This window comes from Pundamilia nyererei, unplaced genomic scaffold (genome assembly GCF_000239375.1).
Source record: "Pundamilia nyererei isolate P.nyererei 1_Seehausen unplaced genomic scaffold, PunNye1.0 scaffold00111, whole genome shotgun sequence".
Classification (NCBI taxonomy): domain Eukaryota; kingdom Metazoa; phylum Chordata; class Actinopteri; order Cichliformes; family Cichlidae; genus Pundamilia; species Pundamilia nyererei.
The window spans coordinates 1,009,763-1,031,949 of record NW_005187512.1 but is presented as its reverse complement, the minus strand read 5'-3'; the positions used below and the strand labels follow the sequence as shown (position 1 = coordinate 1,031,949).

General features: G+C 40.6%; 2 protein-coding genes across 3 annotated transcripts in view; one reads left to right on the top strand and one right to left on the bottom strand.

Annotated features, from left to right (window-relative positions):
* Positions 1–9,280, bottom strand: part of LOC102200865 (coiled-coil domain-containing protein 172) — an 18,623-nt gene extending 9,343 nt beyond the window's left edge. Inside the window, exons 1-6 of one of the 2 annotated variants that reach the window (XM_005741538.2) lie at positions 9,115–9,280; positions 8,844–8,929; positions 7,208–7,324; positions 6,575–6,740; positions 3,844–3,945; positions 1,318–1,420 (exon numbers count right to left, since the gene is read on the bottom strand). In XM_005741538.2, coding sequence (XP_005741595.1) covers positions 1,318–1,420; positions 3,844–3,945; positions 6,575–6,740; positions 7,208–7,324; positions 8,844–8,929; positions 9,115–9,193 — 653 coding nt within the window. In that variant the 5' untranslated portion in view covers positions 9,194–9,280. The remainder of the gene's footprint in view (positions 1–1,317; positions 1,421–3,843; positions 3,946–6,574; positions 6,741–7,207; positions 7,325–8,843; positions 8,930–9,114) is intronic. The other variant, XM_005741539.2, reaches the window with a different exon arrangement.
* A 3,136-nt stretch (positions 9,281–12,416) lies between these two features.
* Positions 12,417–22,187, top strand: part of gfra1a (gdnf family receptor alpha 1a) — a 99,171-nt gene continuing 89,400 nt past the window's right edge. The window contains exons 1-3 of the mRNA XM_005741537.2: positions 12,417–12,939; positions 13,416–13,721; positions 14,546–14,626. Of these exons, the coding sequence (XP_005741594.1) occupies positions 12,825–12,939; positions 13,416–13,721; positions 14,546–14,626 (502 nt within the window). The 5' untranslated portion in view covers positions 12,417–12,824. The remainder of the gene's footprint in view (positions 12,940–13,415; positions 13,722–14,545; positions 14,627–22,187) is intronic.

Below are 22,187 nucleotides of genomic sequence, written 5' to 3'. Positions count from 1 at the left end.
TTGTTTCGCCTCACTGTGTACTGTTAAACTGTATATGGTTGAAGTGACAATAAAGCCAACTTGACTTGACTTGACTTGACTTGACTTTGAGGAGCCTTAATGGTAACAGATTCAATACTTTTCATTTGCTTTGAAAGTCAAAGAACTACTGTTAGAGAAATCCAAACTATTGAAGTGACCTAAAAAAAAACAGACTTCTGTGTAACATGGTTTTCTACATGTGACATGTATGAGTGTGTTTGAATTCCTTTATAGATTATTCCAGTTAAAGCCACAGACAGCAGACACGAGATCAGACTCCATTTTGGCGCCTCGAGCTAAGCACTTTGTGAAATGCGGTGAGCAGAGATCGATGGGAAACTGCAGGCTCCTACTTGTAGATTTCAAAGTATCCATCATACCCTGATTTAACATCTATTTTACTGTAAATGCAGCAATTTACTAAATGAACATGATGCATTACTATGCCCATCGTTTATATACAGTCTGTGGTTAAAGCATGATTTATTATTCCACTAAAACCAAAGCTGATTAAACACTTAGCTTGAATGCTAAGCTTTACACTGTCATCATTAATAAATATATCAATCACAATAGCCTCAGTTGGTTGTTTTTCTCCAGTTGCTGACAAAATGAAATAAACTCCAGATCAAAGCCTTAATTAAACCAAATGGCCTTAATGTGCTGTTATTTACACTTCTATGTTTGGACTCTACCCAGCAGGATCAAGACGGAGAAAAAGGCAAGACAAGAACTGGGTTTACTGGTCTATTCAGCCCTTCTTGGTATGATCCAGATCTCCCATTTGTAAACAGTTTAATTTAAAAGCCAGAATGCTTGGCTCTACAGCATTTCTTTCGTCTGTCTTTTTCTTAAGTACATTTACCGTTGTAAGAATGACCAAAGCTGATAATACCACTACTGAGATGGAATTTTTTGCAGTTACACCAAAGAAAACCACAGGGTCCTGCAGAGAGGGGACAGCGGTTGTGCTTCTGAACACCGAGTCCTCCGACAGCATTCACAAAACAAAATTCTCAACTAATTAAAAATCACAGCTGCTCAGCAAGGAATGTTTAAAACGCCAGGAATCTCTGTGGAAATATTGTTAATGAAATGCTGAGAAGCCTAATGCTGTGTTTTTATGTAATTCTGCTCTTTTATGTCTTATTTATCTGTAATATTTACTGTGTTGGACCTCCCAAAGATTATTCTGTGACATGATGTAACTGCAAGTAAATCTGGTACTGTAGATTCCATCTATGTGTCCAAATGCATAAACCTGCCTCAGCATCCAGACAGTTATCCAGCACTCACCTCAGACAGGAGCTGTCAGTGAGAGGTTTCTGACTGACAAGCTGGCTCTCCGATCTCAGAGATTCTGTCATTGCTTCAGCCTCACTCAGCTGCCGATCCAGGTCTGCAGTCAGGAGTAATAAATCAAACATAAGACGACGTCACTCAGGGAAGACAGACACATGCTGTAGCTACACGGTTAAAACAATAGAACAAGGTTTGGATTATACAACACTACAACTGTTAAAGTTTCTTATTCTAAAGGGACTGGTATGGTTGTGTGTTGGTCCTACGCAGAGCTTGCAGACTGTCATGCAGCTGTGTACCCTCACCAAGAGGGCAGTGCCATAAACAGTTATGTGGGCTACGCTTCTGTGTTTGTCGATCTTTTATGGTAAATGGTACATGGCCTGTATTTATATAGCGCTTTATTAGTCCCTAAGGACCCCAAAGCACTTTACATATCCAGTCATCCACCCAGTCACACACACATTCACACACTGGTGATGGCAAGCTACATTGTAGCCACAGCCACCCTGGGGCGCACTGACAGAGGCGAGGCTGCCGGACACTGGCGCCACCGGGCCCTCTGACCACCACCAGTAGGCAACGGGTGAAGTGTCTTGCCCAAGGACACAACGACCGAGACTGTCCAAGCCGGGGCTCGAACTGGCAACCTTCCGATTACAAGGCGAACTCCCAACTCTTGAGCCACGATTTTAGTTAAGCTCCTGCCACAAAGAAGACCAAAGTCATGAAAGACAAAGAAGTTCTCTGTAGTGAAGTGAAACTAAATGTTAAAAACAACAAAAACTGTCCACTGCAGCCAGTCTGTGCTTCTCATTCTCTCATACATACATGACTTACTCATGGAGTAACACAGTTCCTGTCTTGAGACCATATCATAACTATATTCTATATCTGTATTCTATATCGTCATGATATGGCTCATCAATTTTATTCCTCTGTAGTAGCTACAGCTACAGCACCCTTGTTCTTGAAAGCCTGAACCAGTACACCACTTGTTGGGTTTATCTAGGCACAAACCCCGCTGGAACACGAGACCAACAACTGCACGACAAAACAAGGCAAGAAGGCACTCTCTGTGTTTGTGGCTCGCGAGGGAAGTCAATCAAAGTTGAGGAAAAGATTCCTTCACCTGAACTCGACCAACTTCAACTGATTCCTTCGCTACAGTTATTTTTATTGTCAGCAAGCAATCATTCATGAATATGCAATTACAAATACACGTGACATTCTTAAAACAGGCATATCTGAGCAACATCAGTGTCTGTATTCTGTGTGTGTGTGTGTGTGTGTGTGTGTGTGTGTGTGTGTGTGTTTCCAGCCATTCTATACATAGACATATGACCTTTCAATGAACTTAAATTGTATGCAGAAGTAAGCATCTTGCTAAACTATAAAAACAGGAACTTGCAATAGGTCATATCTCAAACTCTCAAACTCACATTTAAAGGTGTGAACTCTGGCACTTTTAAACAGAACAGGACAGTCTGGTTTCAAAAGCTATAATAGAATTATAACATCGAGACTGCTTCCTCTCATCTCATGGTACACAAGTGCACACAGAATCTTATCAGACCTAATAAGGATATGATTTTTATCAGCATACGAATGGATATATATTTCTAAGGATAAATGACAATCTTAAATGATTAATTCTGACACCACTTTTCTTTCCTCAGACATCCTCTCACTCTCTAAGACTTTGTGAGGTTCTGGAGAGCTCACACAATCTCTCATGTAGCTCAGCTCCATGCCTCCACAGGTATGTCATCTGTACCAACTACCTTTCCACTCTTAATCTTTTGATGGTACGTTGAATTTTGTTACGTTCTTTCTCTCACTTCCTGTTTTAATTTGTTGTCCATTTTCTTACATTTTATTTAATTGCTAACTTTTTTCAGTCTGCTGCCAGTTTTCTTTCACACCTGTTCTACATCAGCCAATTACTCACCTGTGTATTCGTGTGTGTTCACTTTTCCATTGGTTCCATGCCAGATTGTCTTGTTGGCAGTCAAGACTTCCAGCCCTTTCTTATAATTCTAGTATAAGCTTTTCTTCTTGCTTTGTTTTGACAGTGTCTTTATTTCATTTTTATTCTCTTCATGTACAGACTGGTTTTTGGACTTTGTTCTGCCTCACCTTTTGGATTTTATGTGGTAAAACCCTGGACAGAAACAAAGTTGTGGACTTTTGGATTTACTTTGACATGGAATGTTTGGCTCCTCTTCTTAGAAAGGACTTATTACAGTATGTGTGTGTACAGCCTCCTTAACTCAGATTTAAAAAACACGGCAAGCACACCCGCTCAACCTGTTCATGGAGCCAGAAATATGTTGTAGAAGATCTAACATCTGGGCTCAAGATTAAACTGCCTTGGCAGACCAGCTGAATTATAAAATAACTGCTGGTCTGGGTTAAAGGCTGTGTGAATGCATGTGGAAAAATTAAAGGAGCTTACAGAGGTCCTTTTAAAAATATGGCTATGGTCTGTTTTGCATAAAATGAACCTTCGCTGCTCACCTTCGTCGATATCATTCAGACTCTGTAGTTCAAGCAGGAGTGCTCTCTTCTCTTCTGCAATGGAGCTCATGTGACTGTTTGTGCAGCTCATCAACTCCTTCTCTAAATTATAGAAGAGGAAAAGATAAATCTGCAAAGGTTCTCATGGATTGAGTAATAATCACCAGAAACTCTATAATGAATGTATACTGCTGGACAAAAATACAAATACATAATGCAAAGATGGTTGTCATAGGGGCCACAACCTGAGTTTAACTCACTTCATATTAGGCCTGTATAAGAGCTGTTAGTTATCCTAATGATTACATTAAAAACATGAACACAGTGTTTTTGTTTGGCTGGTTTCAAACTGTCAAGAAAACCTTTGTTACATTAAACTTGTTTTCTAAAACCTTTTTTGATATTTAACCTTTACTTTACCTTTGTGTGGTTAAATATCTAACCACACTTTAATAGATATATATGTTCACAGCACAAGTATTAATAGTGCAGCAAACGCCAGGTGTTTGAGTGTGAGCTTATATAATTATTATAAATCCTGAGCTCACTAACCAACTTAACACAGATTATACTGGAATCTTGGGTGTTTAAACAGATATAGTTTCTTGCATTTCTATATTTAGCAGGCAACTGTTATACTACTATGAGATGTCTGGGCTCATACACAGTAGATGTAGCAATTATTCATTTCATTCAGGACCACTTCAGTCAAAAGAATATATCTGTACCTGAGCTGAGGTGACGCAAAAATTTCCCCGTTGTGGGATCAATAAAGTCTTATCTTATCTTATCTTATCTTATCTTATCTTATCTTATCTTATCTTATCTTATAAAATGATAAGCTGGGCAGGAGGTGGGTTGCAAAGCAGCTTGCAGCTGTGTGGCAACAGCTTATATAGTATCCTGAAAATCTTACAGGACATTGATCTGCAAACAGAATATGTAGAAGGGTATAGGGCTGTTCGATATAACGGTATATATCGGATGACGATATAAAAACATCTAGCGTTTCATTTTACACTATTGTTTGTTTCGTGGTGTCGCAAAATAAACTGTTTACGACAATATTTGTTCATCGTTCTGATGGTCACTGTAGTGGCTATATTAATTTCTTAAAGTTCTCTCTTTCTCTTAAATGTAATATAACCACATTACTGATGGACAAGCACCTGTTTTTATGCGTTGTCATTAGCAACAGCGACGGTAACACCTTCGCGTGTCCGCTTGTTTATGTTCCACTTAAACCTTTCACAATAAAGCTCAAGATCCTGTTGAAACTTTTCAAAATAAACTGAATCACGTGAAAGAGCAGATTATTTACGGATGAGAGTAAAAAAGCGCCGCCAGGTGCTAAAAAAGAAACCTTAGACCCAAACGTTAGAACAGGCTTTTCCCCACAGCACGCCATGTAATAAATACAAAGAAAACGGCGGCCGTTACAACTTATGTCTAAAAATGTATAGTTTCATGCATTGGTTAAAACACTCGGCTCCGGGTAAAGGATGTGCAGCTGGAAACACTTCACGCAAGTCGAGCTGCCTGAGATTCACAGAATTTACAAAATATGTTAAATTTTTGTGATTTATATCGTTATTGGGACGATAGATGTCTTATATCGGGATATGAGATTTTGGTTCCCAACCAGCAGTGAGCTGGCAATGAGATCACCTGATCTGCCAAATTAGGGCTTTTTACTTGCGGACTAAATCAATACTCAACTAGACCTGACATGTTAGTGACTATTTACAGATAGCTGGTGGCTGTAAAACAAGCCCAAATAATCCCCCCCTCCACCACCGTCCTTGACAGATGGTTTGCAGTGTTCGTGCTGAGATGCTTTCATTGGTTTTTGCCAAATAGGGTGGTGTGCATTATGGCCAGATATCTACAATTTGGTCAAAGGACATTGATCCTGAAGTTCTTTAGTTTGTTCAACTTTTCAAGCCCTTTTCAATGCCATAGTCTTTAAGATAAATCAGGACACCCCTCCAAAATAGGCATAGCTATTCAGTCGTTTTCTAATTATACTGCCATGAACTTTAACATTTAACATGCTAAGTGAGTCTGAGATGTAGCTGTAGGAATTTTAGCTGTTTCACTAAACCAGCAGTCCCCACCGGGCTGCGAGAGTTGAGGCTCGGGTGTGAAATTTATGGTTTTAAGGGTTTTTATCGTTAACTTGGTTTCTCTGGGTCTTTTCTCATGTGTTATGAATAAATCGTCTTTTTTTATGTACCGGTACTGGTTTTATTTTATTGTTTTTATCTGCGACACACCTTAAAGGCCGTTCAGTGAAAATATTGTCAGACCTAAACCAGTCCGTGGCTCAAAAAATATTGGGGACCGCTGCTCTAAACGCTGCACGATCTGACCTTGGCGTGAATTTGTTGGGACATCCATTCCTGGGAAGATTATGGTAAATGTTCCAAACGAGCAAGCTGGCAAAATTTCTGTTTTTATTAAGGTGGTCACACTTGTTAATGATGAGTGAATCAAGTGCATTTCTTTACTAGCACCTCGCTGCTACTCACTCTCTTAACTCCCACAGAAGCAGAAAGAGTGTGCTGCATGGAGTCCTTGAAAACGTTCTTTTTCATGAATTATAGGCATTGGAGATCTATTTTGCCCATTTCTAAAATAACTAATAATTTCTAGAGCAGCATTCAGGGCCACATCTGTTTCATGTAACCTCTGTCTTCCCTGAAAACACTACAGTAAAGTGTTTTACGACCTTTGTGTATCGATTCCACCTCCTTCTCCAGATCCAGGAGCACAGTGTGAGTTTGGCTCTTGAAGACTGTTTCTCTGTTCGCCTTAAGACTGAAGTCACTGTTAAACCTTGAGATCTCTTGAAGGAAGTTTTCCTCCTCTTCTTTAGCCACCATCTTTATCTTGGTCTGGTATGAAAAGGAGGATCATGGGAAATACTTCTAACAACAATATTAACAGACCTTGTGGTACTACAGACTTAATGTTACTGTATAATTATAACATTTGGAAAAAAAAGAAAATCTTTGCTCTAAGAGCTTATTGTGTAGAATGCAGAATCCCACCATTTTTGGTGGGATTCTGCTTCTAAAATGAGGCTCTGATTTTACATTATTTTTTACATAACCTAGTTTAATACCTGTGGAATTTTAAACAAGCAATTCTAAAATGTCAAACTCAGTTTCTACGAAAATGCAAACATCTCTGAAGGGTACCACTTTTTTGATCTGTGTTTTCACTGATTAATTGATCGGGTCATTCTATATAGTACTGTGATTCAATCAAGAAGTTAAAGCTATTAAAGCTGAAGAGGTATCCATATTGGATACAATCTGTCTAATTTGAGAGATAAGTATTGATCCAGGCTTCAACCTACTAGATGATCCCTGAGGTGGCTCTTCTGACAGAGCAGCTCTTCAATTTGCTTTAACATCTGGTTCTCATATTTCTTTGCCAGGTCACACCGCAGCCTCATTGCAGACAACTGCTGAGCCTGAAGCATAAATACAGGAGATGATCAAGACACACAGGCTGACAGACAGATGTACAGCGAGGGAGATGGATTGGTGATGCTTCGTATGTGAGCAATATCACTTGATGCCAGACGGGGTGAAATGAGATCAAAGTTCTAGTTTGGAACAATCAGTATATACTCTATACCTGATTATTAGAGACAGACATAATAACTGGAGTTATTTTGAAACTGTAACTAAAAACATCCTGTTTCGTTAACTAGTTCATCAACAATTCAGGTTTCTTTTTAAATCGATATCATAAACATAAAGAAAGAGCGATTGTGTAGGAAGGTAGATTCTTGCCTTGGGCATAACTTTTGGTGTAATTTCAGTCTGTTTCTTGAGCTAAAGAGGAGAAAGTAGCTTTGCTTTTCTTCTGCTGTAATACTAAAGTGCAGCATGTTTCAGTGAGCACAATCAGCTTCCAAGTCCTATAAACACTGTAATTATCTTAAGACAGCTCTCATAAACCATAAGACCTTACATCATGAGAGCTCTAAACACACTGTGCAGTAAACACAGCCTGCATATCTGCATAATGTAAACAGTCTCAATAGTAAAAAAAAAAAAAAAAAAGATACCACTGCCATGTGTTTCAAATCATCAGTAGGGCATGGTGTGATCCTTGCAATATTTGTGAAAAAACCAAAGAGCATCTTTTTTTAAAATTATTTTTAATGGGGCATTATATCTCACAAACTAAAGGTCTCAGTAATGTTATTTGGGGAAATTAGCCATTGAATGTAGAGATTAAGTGTTCTAAATCATAAACTAGATCAGCTCCTCAATATGGCATTGTGCTGCTTTGATAAGATAAGATAAGATAAGATAAGATAAGATAACCTTTATTAGTCCCACACGTGGGAAATTTGTTTGATAGTTCAATGTCTGCTTTTTTTTAATTAATCAGTTTCTATTCATATTTTACAATGTGTGTATTTTTTCAGTTTTATAAAGGTGATGATGAGTAGAATGGCCTCTTTCCTTTTGGAAACCACAACAAATTAAATATTAATTATTTTTGTTATACATACACACGTGTTATGTTACATCCCAGGTAAAACATTCCAGGAACAACATTTTACTCATTTTTATTAGAAAATTAATAATATGGGACCTCTGAAATTTGCACTGAGCTGTGTAAACATAAAGCTGTTATGTAATAAATCACAGTACCATGAAACAGACCAATTTACAGGGGCTCCTTCTAAAATACAGTGCAACAAGTGAACACTTTCCATCACCCTGTGACATGATTTTACAGCTAGTGTGTAAATATTTAATAAACACAGTTCAAGATCATTTAAGACATTATATATGATGAATTTAAGCTCAGTAAACTACGGCTACCATCACACAAAGGGTTATTTGAAGAACCAAATGGTTTATATCTAAAATCTAATAAATGTGAGCATCTTAAAAACAGTGCTATGGCTTTGCCTCTGGTCACAAAATATATATAATTCACTCGTTAGCATCAACTAGCAACAGTTTCACCTTTTCATCAAGTTCCTCTTTGCTCTTTCCATACTGCTCAGTGACACTCTTTATCTTCTCATTGCATCTGATGATGGCTATTTTGACTAAAAAACATTTTTGAAAAAACATCACATGATGCAACATTAAACATTAAAATACAGTAGCCTGTATAGATACATATTTAGCATTGTCACTAGCGTTTAGCTGTTAGCTTATTTGCTAGCTGAAGAGTGATAATTAAGCAAAAAAAAACAAACAAAACAGATTCAGAGAAATAAACAAAACTTACCATCCTTGATTTTTTGTGTCTGTTCTGCTAACTGTTGCTCAGTTAAAAGAATTTGTTGAAAAAGTGTGTCCAAACTCATTTTGGCTTAGTAGCTGGGTCAATAAACAGTTAGCTAGCAGACCATCTAACCTAAGGAGGCTTGTTTCTGTCAGGACAAAGAGTCTGAATGACTGACTTAGCTCATTATAATTGTGACATTGTTGCAACATTTTTTAATTAGGTTTTTTTTGTTGTTGTTTAACTTTAATTTGTATTTGTAGTTCAGTATATTTAGCTTTAGTTTTAGTAGTCATAGTTTTCAGTCAGGAGTCATTACTTTTATTGTGTCCTTAAAATGTTTGGTTTTTGTTTTGCTTATTCAGTTATTTTAAATTAAATTTGACATTTGATGTCATGATATTGTCATTAAATATTATAAAGATTGTTCCTTTGAAAATAAATCAATCAATCTTATACTTTATGCTCTTATACTTATAGATTCTATATTTGGAAAATCCCTCCATTATAGCAGTACAAAATCTGATGAAATACCGCTACTAATAATAATAATGATAATAATAATAAGAAGAAGAAAAAGAAAAAGAAATGGTTTTATCACACACACACATAATCAGTGAGTCACATTACTAGACATTAGTTCAAGTTCAGGCAAGGGGACATGAACAAGTGGACGTTGCACAGTTGCAAACATGTCCTAACACCAGGCAGGACCCCATGGTCTTTCCTGGTGTTGTAGACTCCAGCCTCTATTGACCTTATACTCAGAGCGTGTTCCATTGCTGCTATGATTAGTGCCTCTGTGCTGTCTTTCAGTTCAGCTTTTTCCAGCCCTTGGTAGGATTTCTCAATATCAGCCACTTCTTCTATTTGCCGGTGTTACATACTGTGCTCCTCCAAGAGGAGGAACCATCATGAAAGGACAGGCCCCTGCACAGTATGTAACACCCACAAATATCATCATACAAATAGACAAACTGGTAAAAGCTAACATACTGAGCATAGTTGTGGTGGTGGACAAGCAGAAAAACAGCTATAATGATAAATCTAGCAATACCAAATGATAGCAACATCAGGAAGACGGAACATGAACATGACAAATACCAAGGGCTCAGAGAAGAGCTCGAGAAAATGTGGAGGGTGAAGGTAACAGTGGTCGCAGTGATAATTGGAACGCTAGGTGCAGTGACCCCCAAGCTAGGCCAGTGGCTCCAACAGATCCAAGGAACAACATCCAACGTTTCCATCCAGAAGAGCAGCTAAGATACTGTGCAGGACCCTCACAGAGGCAACCATTCGCACATTCACTCCCGCATTAACACCTATGGGAAATTTAGAGTTACCAATTAACCTATCCTCGCTAAGTAAATACAAATTTTAAAAAAAACAAACAAAAAACCCCCACAATCAATCAGCTAATTATTTATGTCCTGGATATAGCCTCAGTTAACTGTAGATAGTTCATGGATTTATCAGATAAATCACAACTCAACCTGTGTTAAATCTTCAAGTCAGCAATTAAATTGACGTTTTCCTTCTTCAGAGTCATCATCCTTGTCCTGTATCTGCTGGTAATATAAATTAGAGAAGTACCGCCTAACTATAGTGACCGGCAGTACACTGACATTTATCAGTCCCCACTCAGCCTGACTGTTGAGTGTTATGAAGTGCTGTATCGGCGCAGTCAGCTTTCTCAGAGTAATCCATCTACACCTGCTGCCTACATTTGTCACACAATTCCAGACTTTGACCAGGTTTCTAGTAAAAAAAAGAAAAGAAAAAGCCTCTGATCCGGTGCCATAAAACACATTACTGCGTGAAACAGTTAAACGACCAGAGGGCTACATCATTCTGACATTCATTTACAAAATTAATATCAAATATTGATTAGGGCTTTTTTCATAAATCACCAGCCTGAGCCTCCCCCCTGACTGGCAAACTTCCCTTTGGAGACGTTAGAACAGCAAAGTCATCAAATTGTAAGCAGACAAGTATCCCACAGTGCGGACTGAGACTGCCGTTCATCTCATTTTCTGTCTCTTTTCCAGTCATGTTCTCTTTTTAATAATATCCATGGCCTGTGTCATGTCAATGTAGCCTGCAGGATTGACCTGTACCAACCTATCCAGGACTTTTTCAATAAGGGATAAGTCACTGATGTTCAAATCAGTTGCTTCACAGCCCATCTGTGAATGAACCTGCTCCTTGCCTCTCTCTCTATATATGTGCAGTTGATTTACTGCTTTGGGCGCAGGATGCGTGATTGATTCAGCCTCAGTCGTTAATGCAGAGAGCGGCTCCTTGACATACGTATTTATCCAAGTGGATTAGCCCCTAAATATACCATACAGGCAATCAATGAGTTACAGGAAGAGTGCAGTTCCATGATGCATCATCCCTGTTTTTGTAATAATCAGTTTGTTGCCTTTCTATACATGTGACAATAAATTGAGCTGCCCATCACCAGAAGCACCAAAGTGACTTTTCTTTCAAATCACCAACAGATGGCGACAGTGTCCGCTCTCCTCTGTGTCAGACTGAGGGCAGGTTTTTCTCAGCTCAGCGCTGTCAGGCTGCTGTCAGCCATCAAAAACATTATATCATACCTCTGACATGAGCAAACACGCAACAGTCCTCTGTGTTCACAGCTGGTAACTACTGTTGCATAACACTTTTTTCTTCTAATCTTGGTATTTGCAAATAATATGAAAACGATATGAAGCTGGGAGGAGTCACAAATGCGTGATATGTGTGGAGTATTGACTAAACAGCTGAAATACATCCGTCCCACCTTCTCGCTCCAGGTTCAAAAGGTGCTTCACATCTAAAAAACAAAACAAAAACAAACCCTGCCATATAAGCATCTACACGTGTTGCTATATTAATCATGTCATAAACATGCAGGAGCCATGCCCTCTGCCCTCTCCCCATCAGTGCAGCTTATGCACACTCAAATGTGAACACCCCCTCTCACTCACACACACACACACACATTCACATCAATGGTTGTTAAAGTCGGTTCCCTTTATTTTAAATGTAATCACGTGCACGCAGCAGCAGTTAAAATACACCAAAAGTGGCCATTTTAATAGTACTTGTCATGGAAAGTTTATTAAAAACAAAAGGATCATAACGCTAAAGCATATTCTACATTATTTGGTTCATTATTGAGTTAAGTGGGCTAAAAGTTCACGATTGAGTTTTTGTGCTGAGATTGTGGTAAAAGGGGGGGGGGTGGGGTTGCTCTGATGGGAAGGTCTATCATTGTAAATTTATGATCAGATTACTGTACTTTAGCGCGAGGGGGAAGCTGGCACTCTCCTCCTTGCTGAATGCGCTAGACAGCAGTGGGACTCCAGTTGGCTGTGTGCGCTCAGACGCACAGACGCAAGCATCCCACTGGCTGGAGTTGGAGGACACTCGCCCGTTTTTTCGCTTTCCACCGCTGCTTTCATCCCTTGTCTTTGTCTCCTCGCGGTGAGAAGACAAACCCGCCCGGGAAAGACAAAAAAGAAGCGCTTCTTCTCTCTCTCTCTCCCTCTCTCTCCCTCTATTGAGTCAAGGAAAGAGCAGAAATCGGGACTGGACACTTTGTTTGGAGGGGAAATTATCTCTCGCATGAGGCGAGCCGGATCTGTCCTGTATACAGAGGAGCGCGTAGTGCTGCACCTTTTCAATGGATTTCAATACAGTGGAAGTACCCTGGGAATTTAATGATTGTTAATTCGCATCAACTTAAGAAATTACGTTCCAACAAGGGGTTTTGTTTCCCACGCAGAGGAAAAACGATGATCCTCGCTGTGTTTTATGTTCTTCTTCCTGTTTTAGGTAAGTTTAAGTTGATTCGCACCAGCAACTGCTCGCTTCGAATTGATTATAGAGTTTCATCAAATATTTAGTAGCGACATTCTGCGCTCTATTAATAAAGAGGCGCCCGGCAGACGCATCGGCTGATCGCAGTACAGTGTGGTCGCAACTGTGCAGTAAACTGCTCCAAAAAGAAAAAAACTCTGAGGAGCTGTCAGTGCCTCAACAAACAACAGTGAACGTGACAGCAATTTATACTCTACTTTCAGCTGAATGAAAGTGCCAGTTAGGCAACTATGTGCATAACTGCTCCAAAATAGTGGCTCCAAAAAATAGCCCGTGTACTCTTTTGTGGCGACCTACATGTGGCGTGTTCATAATAAAAGCTCATATTTGTGTAATATTTTAATCCCTAAAGCAGCTTGAAAGTGCTTAAGCTTCCAGTGTTTACTGCGAAAGTGAGAAAACACGCGACGGATAAAACTTTTATTTTTCAGATGTGTTGTCTTACGCGGAGGAGAACCTGCGTGCCGGGGCCACCCGGCTGGACTGCGTGCGGGCCAATGAGCAGTGTCTGAAGGAGCAGGCGTGCAGCACCAAGTACCGCACGATGAGGCAGTGCGTGGCCGGCGGCAAGGAGAGCAACTTCAGCATGGTGGCCGGCCTGGAAGCCAAGGACGAGTGCCGGAGCGCGATTGACGCGCTCAAACAGAGCCCGCTGTACAACTGCCGGTGTAAAAGGGGCATGAAGAAGGAGAAGAACTGCCTGCGCATTTACTGGGGGATGTATCAGAGTTTACAAGGTTGGCTTAGACTTTAGTGGAACTGTTTTGTGTGTTCTTGTACAAAATAAACGACCCCGAGCTACAGATTTATGTTTAGAACTATTTAACCATCTTCTAATTAAACTATAGATTTGTGTTGTTATAGTTTAAAGGTCTATCATAGAATTTAAAAAGTAGCTCATTGTCATCTAATGTTGTTATTATAATTTTCTGGGGGGTGTCACAAACCCAGTCAGCCCCCCGCCCCACCTCAGGGCTTTCAGCTATAACAGCTTAAGCCTTCTGATCTGTCTTGAAAGTGGGTGACATGATTGGTTTCCAGCTCCTCCGGAAGCGAAATGAGCCCTCGCCCTCCTTTCCTTTCGTTCTAGTTCTAAAGTACGAGTCTCCTTTTATCTGCTTCCACAAACATAAGAAAAAAAAAACAAGTAGCGCACAACCAATGTGATCATGCACAACACAAATTTGCCCCCTTGACTTGGTTCACAGACGTGGTCCTACTGAGCTTCAGATACCTTCTGACCTCTCAAATCACTTCCCTCGCGGGTAATAGAGCGTGAAGCCCCTTAGCGCTAGCTGTGCCATCTCAAAGTGTCGATCATAGCAGGGGGGCCTTTTAGTCCCCAAACTGCATCCAGCTCATCGCCAGCGAGTCGACTTCCAGTTGCGCAACACAGCTGACCAACCTGCCTAATCAAGCATGTGGCTGTGCGCCAGCGTGGATATCGACTGACCCAAATAACCCGTGTCACATGCAGGCCACTGTATGGGTTGAAGGGTGATTAACAACACAAGAAGGAGGCTGAAAATGTATCTATAACATGCTGTCATCTTTCTTGTAGGTAATGATTTCTTAGAAGACTCTCCATATGAACCCGTGAACAGCCGTCTGTCTGATATTTTCCGTCTGGCTCCCATCATAGGTAAGAATATTTAAAAATTCTCCGCCCGTGGAGGCTTTTCCTCCATCTCTGGCCATTTATTTTGCCATTGTTTCACTGTCACCTGTCTCAGTTGAGATAAGCTCCAAGCTGTGCATGCTCTCGTCGAAGGTTATCTGTGTGTCAAGTATTTATCCTCCCTCATCATCTCTGCTATCAGTCTTTCTCTCCCCCTGTTCTCACCCCAGCAATATTGCATGCTGGCTGGAAGTGACCTTGCATGGGGAGCTATAGTTCTGAGTCTCATTGAGCAGTGGGCAAATCTTTCGATGCTGAAGGGCCTCTCTGCTGTTTGAGGTGTATTTTACTGCGGTTTTGTGGGCAGCTTCCTGTTGCGGCTGTTTGAATCCACTTGTTGAGAAGTGTGTGAGTAGTTCTGTGAGTAACTTGGAAGAGCATGACAAGCATTTTTTTTTCTGTTCAGAGCTGTGTGTGGGAAAGATGCTGACTCGAGCCTCTAGATGGCGATGTTATTCCCTTCTTTGCAGCCACTCAGGCTCTCTGTGGTCCCACAGTTGAGACTGTTGTGGATATTAGACAGGCTGACGTATGTATGTGGCGCAATCATGTTGCTGCTTACATTGTTATTATTACTCTGCAGGTGATCAGCGCCATGACGAATCAAACAGACATGCTCTGCCTCCACATTTCCAAAGAACAAGGCTGATATTGTGACCCCTTTTGAAAGAGAGGTGGCTCTTCTGTTTCCTCTGTCATCTGTGTGTGGTTTATTTTTTATTTTTTTGTGAAATCTCACAATAGGCTGATTCGCCCTAAACCAGTGCTTTTCTCCCAGCCGGGTGAGATCATAATGTGGGTGGCAAGATGCAGATAAGCCAAATCTTAGACTGGGTTATCGACTTCATGACCAATTATCTTCTTTAGAAATACTGGATGGAAAGCCAGTGTTTGTGTAAAGCTCAATCATTTCTATTCCTACTCTCTATTTATAAAAAAAAAAAAAAAGGAAGTACATTCAAAGGAGAAACGCCATATGTTTGTGGTTTTTAGTATGCCAGCCAGTCTGAAAAAGGCCATCGGTGCTGAAACACATGCGGCACTGTATCAGAGTTCACTTCACAGGCAGGTGCCACTTCTAGACAGTCAAAGCTGTGGTTTCCCGGGGTTAGAACAGACAGGTTTATGGTCTCATTCTTGTGATGATTTTAGGCTGACAAGTTTGTATTTACTTTTCTTTTAGTGAAAGATCAGAAATGTGAAAAATGCAAAATTGCTGTGGCATAATTTAATAGTTCACATCACATCTCTCCTCAAATGAAACAATGTCTTAATGTGACCCCCTCCTGTCAAGCTTTGAGGTGAATTACTTTTATCATCACAATTGTTTGGACTTGACAGATTTTCATAAGCTCAAGAGAGAAAAGAAAGAAAAGAAAAGTTTGAATAATGTTAATAAATCTTTAGTTTTTAATTTCCTCAATGCTCCCACGACCCTCTTTCAATTTATCATAGGACCCCCTTGGGAGGTCCCGAGCAGTTGGTTGGGAAGCACCGGATTAATTGACAAGTTTTAACCGTGCTCGTCCAGATACCTCTTTATGTCCACATATATCTCTTACTCTAATATCCGATCAGCCCGAGTCTGTCATTAAGCCGCAGTTATGGTGAGCATGACTTCTTTCTATGGCGAGTGAATGTGCAGTGGTGATGAGCATGGAAAAGATGGATAATGCAGGAAGTTATCGCTAGAATGAGAATAGCCTCTTATCATTAGAGGAGATTCAAAGTGTAGAAGAACGGGTGAGAGAAGAAGGCTGCAGAGTAAGGGTTAATCAGTGAGTAGCAGGATAAGGCTAAGAGGACAGGGAGCACAGAAACAGAAAGCCTGCGCTCACTCTGCCTCTTGTGCGCTTTCTGCAGGAAATTAAAGGGCAAGGTGACAGGAGAAGGATCGAGGCAGAAATGATTAGTGCTTGTTTTTGATCACTCAGACAGCCTTTTATATTTCACTTCTACAGTGTGGCACATTGAATTGAGCAAAGAATATTAATGGATACAAAAAAGCTAAAAAAAAATACAGACTTTGAGAGAAGAACTATATGAACAGCATTCTTCGGGGATTGTCATTTTTTTAAATTATGCAATTTTTGATCCCGTTCTGCCAGAACTTTCTAAAGAAGCATATTATGGTTCGGCACAATACCCAGCATGCATTTCTCATCGTCTTTCCACAGGTTTCTTTGGTGACTTGTATCACTTTCAAGTTCTTACTGAACACATTTTCTTTCTCTTGCACACTGTCAATTGCATCCCGAAATGTTAGGGACAGCTTTTCTACTCATTTGTGAGACAAATTACTGAATAAAAGAAAACTATTCTTGCAGAATGCACTCAGGTTCTGAGACAATTGTTTGTAATGTACAGATGATTCGAGTTACTGATCTGTGATGAGCCCTCCGCTTCTGGAGGCTCTCTTCTTGTTCATGTGCTTCGTGTTTGTCTCAGTGAGGCAGCGTGGCAGTGATCCCAGGCTATAGGAACAATAGGCAGCCCCGATGATCCTGTAATTCCATAATCGACCCCGTGTCTCTGACCTAAGCCACTAATCTCTAGTGACACCCATACATACAGTGCACAGATGCTCAAACACACACACTGTACCGCCCTTGAACACCTGTTCCTAGTGACACTCCCATAAACCTCAGTCTGATTTTATCAGACAGACGTGTAGAGTGTTGTCTTAGCCATGCAGATGCACAGTTTATGCAACATAAATGTACAGTATATGTGCACTGACTTTGCTTAACAGGAATTTTAAGCAGAGAGCATGATGCTGTTTATCACAACACCATTGCACTTTCCTCCTCATGGCTTCACTCAATCGTTAGTAACTGCAAATCTCTGTTAGTGGCTTTTAAACATTTAAAAATATTTAAATCACCCAACATATATTACTGACATGATAGTACTCTCAAAATAATGAAATAATACTACATGCACAGTGCTTCTAGGAGATTTTAGCTCAGATCTTTACCTGAGAAGTCCTTTTGCTTCTTGACAATCAAGTGTGAGGTACAAAAAGATGAGCACCTACTGTTGCTGTGTTCACTGGTGTTTAGCTTTTGGAAAAAAAAAAGATAAAATATTGGGGTGAAAAAGACCCTACTGAAATTCTCCAGTAGACCTCAAAAGCAATGAAGAGTAAATGCCTTCTTGTCTGTTTTTGTAGTCTCTCAGATATGCAGATTAATGTCTCTTTGCTGTCTGGAAGTTGCTAGAGGTCATTTGCGGACTGGCAACACTACCATATCTTCCTGTAGGTTGGCAGCTCCATTAAATGCTTGTTTTTGTATCAAAGTGATGACAGCTTTAAGTCTGGAACTTTTAAATGTGATCTCTGCACATGAAATATTTAAAACTGGTGCTTAACTATTTAACCACTGTGCGTGGTGGAAGGAAACAAGGCTTAAGTGTGTGAGGATAGAGCTGACCCGTCTTTAAATTAGGCCGTCAATTGCACTAATCAGTTTCCTTCCTCTTTAAAATATCAAAGTTTTCAGTTGCTTTAGCCCTTTCTTCCCTTCTCTCTTTAGCAACTCTGTCTGATTCACTTGGTCTTTTACTTTATTAAAGTGCTTACATGTCTTCTGCTATCTGTGAAACTGCAGAGACCACCGCTTATTTTAAAAATCTTGTTTTCATTTGACATATATAGACGATGCAGATACTTTCATCGATATGTCTTGCATGTGTTATCTTTTCATCGAACGTATACATACTCGATTCAGTTTAATGTGTAACCTTTCTTTGAACTGCAGTGACAGGCTTTGGAAATCGGTAAACAAAAAAGGTAGACGTCGCGTTGAGAGGAGGGGGGAAAAAGCAATTTTCTATCACACGGCAGGAGTCCGTTTAAGCCTAGAGGAAGTAGAGAGCAGACTTTACATGAAATAGCTGCCTTTTTCTTCACCACTTGCCCATGTTTATGAGTCAGTGATCCATGCAGGAGAGGGCAACACAGAAACGCAGCATATTATTCTGAGATTCAAGTGAACTTGGAATTACTGCCACGCCATTTGGCCCGGGGTGCTGGAAAATCAAAGTGGCCAGGAAATGGATGAATACACAGCCTGGGTATGTTCTTATTATTATCTTCATGAACAATTGCTGCTACAGGTACCTTTCATGTTTCCATGGGCGCTTCTCTTTTTTCCTCTTCAGTGGCTCCTTCTGTTTCTTGTGCCTTCCACATTGTCTTGTTATTTGACAATTTCATTCTGTAAATGCACTAATCAGTCGCAACAATAAAGCCGGACAGGCCAATAACAGTCATTATTTTGTTAAAATGGTACCTTCCAAGGGATGCGTTATAAAGCATAAGGCAGGAAGTAAACAGTCAGATGTTGAAGTCGAAGTTGACATGGTCCATGTCATGCAGGCTGGACAGCTGCGTCAGATATCTAAGATGGCAGGTCTTGTTGAGTGTTTCTTGTACACAGTGGTTAGTACTTACAAAACATTAGAAAAGGGTGGAGAGTTGATGGACCAACAAGACGGTCAGCAGCTCATCTGTGCAGTTTGATCGGATAGTAGAGCTACTATAGAAGCTACAGTATCTGCCTGCTCCCCATAGGCTGGCATAAATGTTAATGTTGAGGGATTTTTAGGTCCTGCAATGGACACATGAACTTGCTACTGTTCCTGTGTGTCTTTTAACGAAGAGACTGAATGCTGAGAATTACAAAAAAACCCCCCCAAAAACAGCAAGTCATCAGAGCCACAATAATATGGGCAACGCTGGGCAATAACCTGGGTCCTTGCATTCATGTGAATGTAGCTTTGAAACATACCATAACATTGCTGTTGACTACATACATCATTTCAAGCCAGCGGCATTTCCAGATGGCAATTCAGAAATGGGTAGAGGTGGTTCGATCCCAGGCTGCATCCTGGCTGCATGCCAAATATCCTTGGACAAGATACTAACCCCATGTTTGCCTACTGGTGGTGGTCAGAGGGCCCGGTGGCGCCAGTGTGTGAATGACTGAATGTAGTGTAAAGCGCTTTGGGGTCCTATGGACTAGAAAAGCGCTATACAAATGCAGGCCATTTACCATTCACCATGATGGTTTCCCACAGATTTAGATATGTGCTGGAGGATACAAACACTTGTATTTGTGCATGCATTTCCAAGGAAAGGAAACAGTCTTAAATCAATCAGCTCTGTCTATCAGTTTGTTATCTGCAAATATTTTAATTATCTACTTCACTGTGGCAGATTAATAGCTGATTAACATTTTCTGCAGCATTTTTTCCTTGCAATGGACACGAAAACTACTATTGTGATGTGTAGCTGATGGCGGTAGTCGTTCTTTTGCTTTGTGGAGTTGGTTCGGCATGAGCCAGTCCTCCATCTGCTTCAGGTTCTGGTTAGAGTCGCCTCCAGCACACAGCAGCTTTCCAGGACAGCAGAAGGACTACGACCAGCAGCTGCAGTCCAACATTGTCAAGTTGGATTCAGCTGGACTGCTGGAATGTAGCTGATACAGGCAATTGCCACAACAATAAGCTGCTAGCGAGTCAGATAATAAAACATGAGAGAAAGAACTTAAAAAAACGTTTTATATTATTCAAAAAATATGAATAATTGTAGTGGCAGGGTGTAGTTTTGTCTTTGCTGCAGGGGAGGGATGGAGCATAGGGTTCAGGGGGCAGTACCAGGAGAGGCTGGCTGGCACCGCTGGCAGCTATTGTCTACTTACGTCTCTTCTATTTACACAGCAGCATGAAGAGACTGAGGTGTCAGGTGTCCACTTGGACTGGCAGTCAGGGAGGCAGTGACACCTGGCAAAACTGAGCAAGTCTTGTCCATGAAAGCCTCGCCCAGCAGGTGCGAGGACTTAGAAGATCTGCCTAATGTCTGGATGGCTGTAACGACAGAACACCTTTAGAGGCCTCGTAAGCATAATGGAGGAACCACAAAATATTAAATTGTATACATTTTGTGGTTGATTGGTGCATATTAAATTCCCAGGTCTCCCCATGAACTTCACTATTTGTTTCCTATCTAAAAACAGATGTATATATTTTGACGTGACGCCACAAAGATTAAACCGCGTGATCCCTCTGTTTGTCGATAAGACTGTTATTATTGTGTGAGACAATTATCATATAACACCGGCATGATGAGAGGTGAGAGAAACATTGCACTGGGCAGAAAGTGACACGGACCTTAATCGACTGTCAGGCCAGCAGCCAAAGGTGACTTAATGCAAAAACAACTTGCACTGCTTAAATGATAGGGTGGCAGCGGTGGAAAACGGATAAGAGCGTCATAGATTCCAGGACGTGAAACCTATGAATAAAGATGAGTTTACACAACTATCGTTGTCACGTTGGCCTGGAGACTGACCTTTCACAGTTGACAGTTCTGAGGTGATAATGTAGTGTTCAGCTTGGCAGCACTTATCTTAAACCACTGCTTCAAAAGTTTAAAATAAATGCACTTTTTAATAAATTCAGTATAGCATGACAGAATGTTTACATTCTTTAAACCTTTCTCTGTGTGTTTTCCTATACTTAAATGTCAAGGGCATCGAGAAGTGTTGCTTAAATTCACCCGAGGTGTTGAAGGTATTTATCTCCAACCTGTGCATGTTCCAAATTTTCTACAGGCGGCTCTGCAGTAATCAGAAAGTGTGGTCTCTGGCTTGTAATGAATTTATTCCCTGTCGCCGTGTATTGATGTCTGCTTGGCTTAAACTCTCTCCTTAAGCTCAGTCCTCCCCTCAGTTGGCTGCTACAGCAGCTCTCTGTATACCCAATCACCCACTCACCACTCATAAGCCCCAATACACCAAAGCTCAATATTGTGTCTCTTCCATGTGTCAAGACTTCAAACAGATCTTGTCCTCCTCCCCACAGAAGTCAACCTTGAAGCGTAGTCGCTGCGACGTCTGCACATATGTGTGTGTTGTGAGTGTGAAAACATCTGTAAGTGCGTGGCCTGGCTGTCAAGCTAAGGCAGCGCTTCAAATCCCCCCGTGCTGACACACAGTGCTGAGAAGCTGTCAGCACCACTCAACCACTGGCTACAGAGGAAGTCACTCTCATTATGAGCTGCCAATGTTTAGAGATAAGAGTGCCTATCGCTATCTCTTTCCCTGCTTGTGTTTGTGTGTACGCCTGCATCTGTGTGTGTGTTTAAGAGAGTAAGAGAAACTTAGGGAGGAAATGCAGAGGAGTTAAGGGAGGTAGAAACATCATTTATTGTGCCGAATCTTTTAGAGAGAGCGAATGAGAGAGGATCCTGCCTCTTAACTTGATTTTTTTTATTTCTTAGTTGACTGAGCGCATTTACTCATTTTTTTCCTCCTGCTTCATGCTTATTCTGTCAAATAGACTCACAGCTGGGAGTTTCTCTGGACATAACAGTTTCCTTTAAAGGACTTTATCACTTCTTTTTTTTTTTTTTTTCTTTTTTCAGTGATGGACCATTCCAACACTGGTTGTGACTGGTTTTCTGATGTTATTAAAACAGATGGAGTACTAGTGGCCAGACCACATAAAGGTCCCTTTAGAC